The sequence below is a fragment of the Thunnus maccoyii genome, chromosome 4 (genome assembly GCF_910596095.1).
Source record: "Thunnus maccoyii chromosome 4, fThuMac1.1, whole genome shotgun sequence".
NCBI lineage: Eukaryota > Metazoa > Chordata > Actinopteri > Scombriformes > Scombridae > Thunnus > Thunnus maccoyii.
This window is the reverse complement of record NC_056536.1, coordinates 20,828,821-20,833,418: the sequence shown is the minus strand read 5'-3', so window position 1 is coordinate 20,833,418 and position 4,598 is coordinate 20,828,821. Positions and strand designations below refer to the sequence as shown.

The 4,598-nt window shown below is 42.2% G+C and overlaps 1 protein-coding gene across 1 annotated transcript; it reads right to left on the bottom strand.

Annotated features, from left to right (window-relative positions):
* Nucleotides 1-1,215: 1,215 nt before the first annotated feature.
* On the bottom strand, nucleotides 1,216-2,974 carry bhlhe23 (basic helix-loop-helix family, member e23). The gene has a single exon (XM_042409727.1). The coding sequence runs from the start codon at nucleotides 2,555-2,557 to the stop codon at nucleotides 1,874-1,876; it is 684 nt and encodes a 227-aa protein (XP_042265661.1). The 5' UTR covers nucleotides 2,558-2,974; the 3' UTR covers nucleotides 1,216-1,873.
* Nucleotides 2,975-4,598: the final 1,624 nt, after the last annotated feature.

Genomic DNA, 4,598 nt, shown 5'->3' with positions numbered 1-4,598 from the left:
AAGTTTCAAAATGAATACGACAGATGGCTGCATGTTAATCACAAAATCATTCAACTTTGTGGACTGTCAGTTGTGAAAAAAGATTATTTACTAGCCTGTTAGAAAAAACAATGTGATAATAATTCAATACTACTATATGAATTATACTGGAAAATAATTGTCACATCTCCGGTGTTAATATACAAGCTACAAATACACTAAACATCTATTATTGTCATAAAGTTATAGGTGTTTTTATTTACACACAAAATATCTAAACAATATAATGATTATCTGAAAAAAGAGCCACAAAAGAGCAGCAACTTCAATGTTGCAGCCAAGTCAAATTCTGACCAAGAAAGTGTTCATTTCCAGGTAAAGGTGACTGCTGTCAGACAAATAAAGACAATCAGAGACAAAGGAAACACACACTTGTTTTCAGCGATATAAATATCACAACACCATTAATTTTCTGATGCTTCTCTAAATTCATCCACTCCATCAACCTGCAAATGAAAACTGGCCCTGTAACGTTCACTGAATTAAGTCAAGCAGGGAGACAGGAGTTGAAATCGTGTTAATAGCTGTCCAGGGTATAAGAGCCCGCCATGGAAGCCTGCAATCACCCAAATACCCAGAGACAGGTCCTGGGTGCCCCGGGCGGCTCTTGCACCCTTCCCCTCAGCACCACCGACCCCACTGCGTGCCAAACGGGCCCCACCAGCCCCACTGAGCTCATTTAGACCTATCTCTTCATGTCAGAGGCTTCTCATGCAAGAAAAGAAAGTTGCCAACTCATTTTTGGGAGGGCAACTCACAGGACGAGAGCTGGAAATCATTTTAGCAGCGTGAGATTTGTGTAATTCACAGATTTGTTAGGATTTGTCCATGAAGGGCTACGTTCTATTTCATTTATCATCTTCATATTTATTTTAAAAATCACATCTTTTAAGTTTTGTGTTAAAAGTAGATTTGTTTTCAGTCACATATAATGTCCACAACATGACAAGCAAAAAGAAATATGTTTGAAATAATAATTTTAGACAATGAACCTTATATAGGCCTATATATGCAATTATAGATGCTATTTTCAGAAGTGACTTATTTGTTTTTAAATGTGTGCTTAGTGTAAAAATGTAAAGCTGATAAATGGCCATTGAAAGGAAGCAAACCGAGTCCAAGCATAGATATGTGTTTTAATTATAAAGACATATAAACAATATATGAAATCCATGTTGCAACACAACCAAAACGCTTCTTCAGTGTATAGGCTGTAGTTATATAACCATGAGTATAGCCGGGTTTGGAGTTAAGTAATTTTCCACAGTTGTACAATACAATCATGTGAGATGTGCAATAACTTAAAAAAACAAAAAACAAACTCGTCAATACATCGTTTCAGAAAATATATCAGCCAACATCACATCATTTGATTTTTTTTCCCCCACATAGCATCAGTACAGAAAAAGGGAAGTCCTTTCATAATTGTTGTGTTAGATCTAAAAGTCGAGATTGGGTCGCATTTCTTGGCATTTACTTATGCGTGTTGTCGTTGTTGAATGTTGCATAGATTACAAATGAGAGTTTATAACAAAACGTTTCTAGAAATTTACCAAAACTCATAATTTGGACATGGCCTGTAGTCTCTGTTAAACGAGAAAGTGACAGGTGTGACTTCATCCTATAAGAAGGCCTAAACAGTTTATTTCCTATGTAGCGTCAGTTCAATCTGGATGAAACATTGCAGTATTATTACTTAACCATATTTTAAGATTATGCATTAGACTAAAACTGTTTTTTTTCTCCACAGAATGATTTAAAAATAACTAAAGTGGGAGGGAGACCGACGTGGGTGCAGTATAGGTAAAAGTTCAGGAAAGAGAATTAAACCAAATCAAGGCTTGTCGTTACAGTGTTTGAAGAGACTCGACGGTGTCCCGGAATAAGTAGTGCACTTTTCAGCACAGGTGGCGAGTGCAGAGCCCGAGAACGGGTAGACGGCAGCCTGTCCAAAGGGCGCCAGAGCGGTGGGGATTGGTGAAGTTATGGTCTGTCCCTGGTTCAGATACGCCACCAACCGCCTCATCTCCTCCAGAGCCTGAGCCTGCATGAGGATATAGTTCTTGGCCAGGAGGAGAGTGGCTATTTTGGAGAGTTTTCTCACCGAGGGGCTGTGGGCGTAGGGGATAACGGCGCGCAGGCCGTCCAGTGCGTCGTTCAGGTCGTGCATCCTCCTCCTCTCCCGGGCGTTGATGCTGAGCCGCAGGGACCGCTGCTCCTTGGACTTCTTAGCGAGGGGCCCCCCGGGCTTGTCGTCCCCAAACGACGAGCCCCTCTTCCGGGAGTCCAGCGAGTCGAAGCCATCCTCGTCGTCGCTCGTGTGCTCCCCGCCACTCTCGTTGGACTTCGCAGTCTGCCCGGAGAGGAAGTCGGTGGCCGGTGTGAGCTGGAACCGGCCGGGACTTCCAGCACCATGGCCAGCGCCAAACCCGAAGGCTGACTGTCCGTAGCGCTGCGTCAGGTCGAGGAGCGCGTCGTTGCTGATGGACTTGAGCAGATTCTCTTCGCTGACATTCATGTTTTCTCTTCCAGAGCAGATTCTGACCAGGAAAAGTCTACTCTTCCGTTTTTTCCCTCTATCCTATCTTTTTGTTTTGAAGACTGCAGGCTGTACTCACTAGTTCTCTCCAAGAGTTGCTGTTTTCTAGGAGTTCCCTCTCTTCCCTCACTCCTTTCCTCTGTCAGTGCTGTGACTCTTCAAGAAGGAGGCTGTGAATCTGAAGCTGAGCCTCTACATGCATTCACCTCCTCTGTACACTGCGCTCCCCCCTTGTTGCGCGCATAGCCCACGTTCAACAACACTTCTCTAATTGTGCTCGGTGAGACCGGAGCGCTCGTGTCCCCCCTGGTACAGTCGGTTTCCTCTCGCGCGTCTCCTTGCCCTCCCTTGCCTTGGGCAGATTGTGACTCGCGCTCTGCCCTGCTCGCAAGTTAGTAGGAGCACGAGGCCCGCCGGGATTATCTGCCCGTCCAATCAGGGGGGCGTTTTAATTAACTCGGGAAGAGCGCAGGTCTGCTCCCAATTTCAATCATAACGTGATAATAACAACGCAAACTGACACGCAGCCAAGCTGTGTCTGTACTGCATTATCTACCATATTATACTTGTTTGACTAAACATGGAGGTCTTGTGATACATTATAATAAACTTGAATAAACTAAAATATTTTTATTTATTACATCATTGTGGGTATTCTGCTATAGCTTTAAAATCCAATCCACAAACAAACATGAGCACAATGCAAACCTTAATTTAGCAATAACAGACAGATAGGTGGATAAAAAAAGTACTCACCAGTCTAGATCAGAGACACGTGGGGTGCAGGAGGGCACTGACAGGACATAAGGACTGTTGTGAGGTTTTTGAACATGTGATCTCCCGGTTCTGCTCTTTCTTATCCGGACTTTTTGGTCTGGATTTGTGCATTTTAACAACAGTGACAGACAAGACATGATGACACCCTGGTTGTTATAAGACTATAGTTTCAGTTGTGCTGCCTTCTGTGGACAGAAAGCTTATAAAGGAAACGCTCCTGACCGCCATTCACCTTGCACGCTAGCAGAGTCAGCATTAGCACCAAATGCTCAGGGACAGATTACACTCCATCACCAATGCAGGTAATGTAGCACTTTATACTGGCCAGTCAGTGATTAGTGAAAGACAAATAGCTTAATTCAGTTTTGTCTGTGTATTCAATTTAGTCCTGACCCCTTCAGTAATTTTATGACAATATTAAAGGCCTACATATAGGTTTTTGCACCAAAAAACTCCAAGTACTTATTGGGACGCTGCAACAAAATATAGTGATGCCATGGGATATAAAAAGTCTTATAAATTAAAACAATGTCACTGTGAACTCACTGCTGAATAAACCCCTAGGCTGTATCAATATCAGAGGGTAGAGAATCAGTAAACACTAACACTATCACAAACATCTTAACAAGTCTTCTTTCTATGTAAAATGTCCCCTGAGACTAAGAAACAGGTGTCTGACTGACTGGCACCAAGTATGAAACTTAAAGTGAAGGTGAGGCTGCCACTCTGTGTCCAGTATGGCACATTACACTGTATCATACACAATTATAATCTACAGCTCTGTTTTATGGCTTCTTGCAAGCTCACATCTCTTCACATTTGTATTCCATATTCTTGGGGAACTTTTGTTTAGGTGATGGTGCCACCTTGTGGACAAAGAAGCTTAAAAAAAAAAAAGTTAGAATCCAGAAAATGCTACTTTGGGTGAGATACATTTTGTTGAGAACGTCAGAGATTTTGATTCCACTTGAAGGTCATGTTTTAGGCCGTCTGTAGTGTTGAGTATGTAGTGTTAAAGCCCCCCTCAACTCAAAAATAAATGTTTTTTCTTATTGTTACTTAGAGGTTTGACCTTCGCTGTGCAGAAACAGATATTGACTTAAAAATTATGTTTACATTAATCAGCTAAAGGGGAAAAGTTTCTCTGTGCTCACCTCAAATCTCAGTTTAAGATGTGTGTCTGCAAGCATGATTTGTGACATCACAACTAGTTTGGAGCCAATCATGGTCCAATATGCAACTT

Excerpts from the sequence above, each read along its gene's own strand:
- bhlhe23 (XM_042409727.1), bottom strand. The coding sequence starts at position 2,557 with ATGAATGTCAGCGAAGAGAATCTGCTCAAGTCCATCAGCAACGACGCG.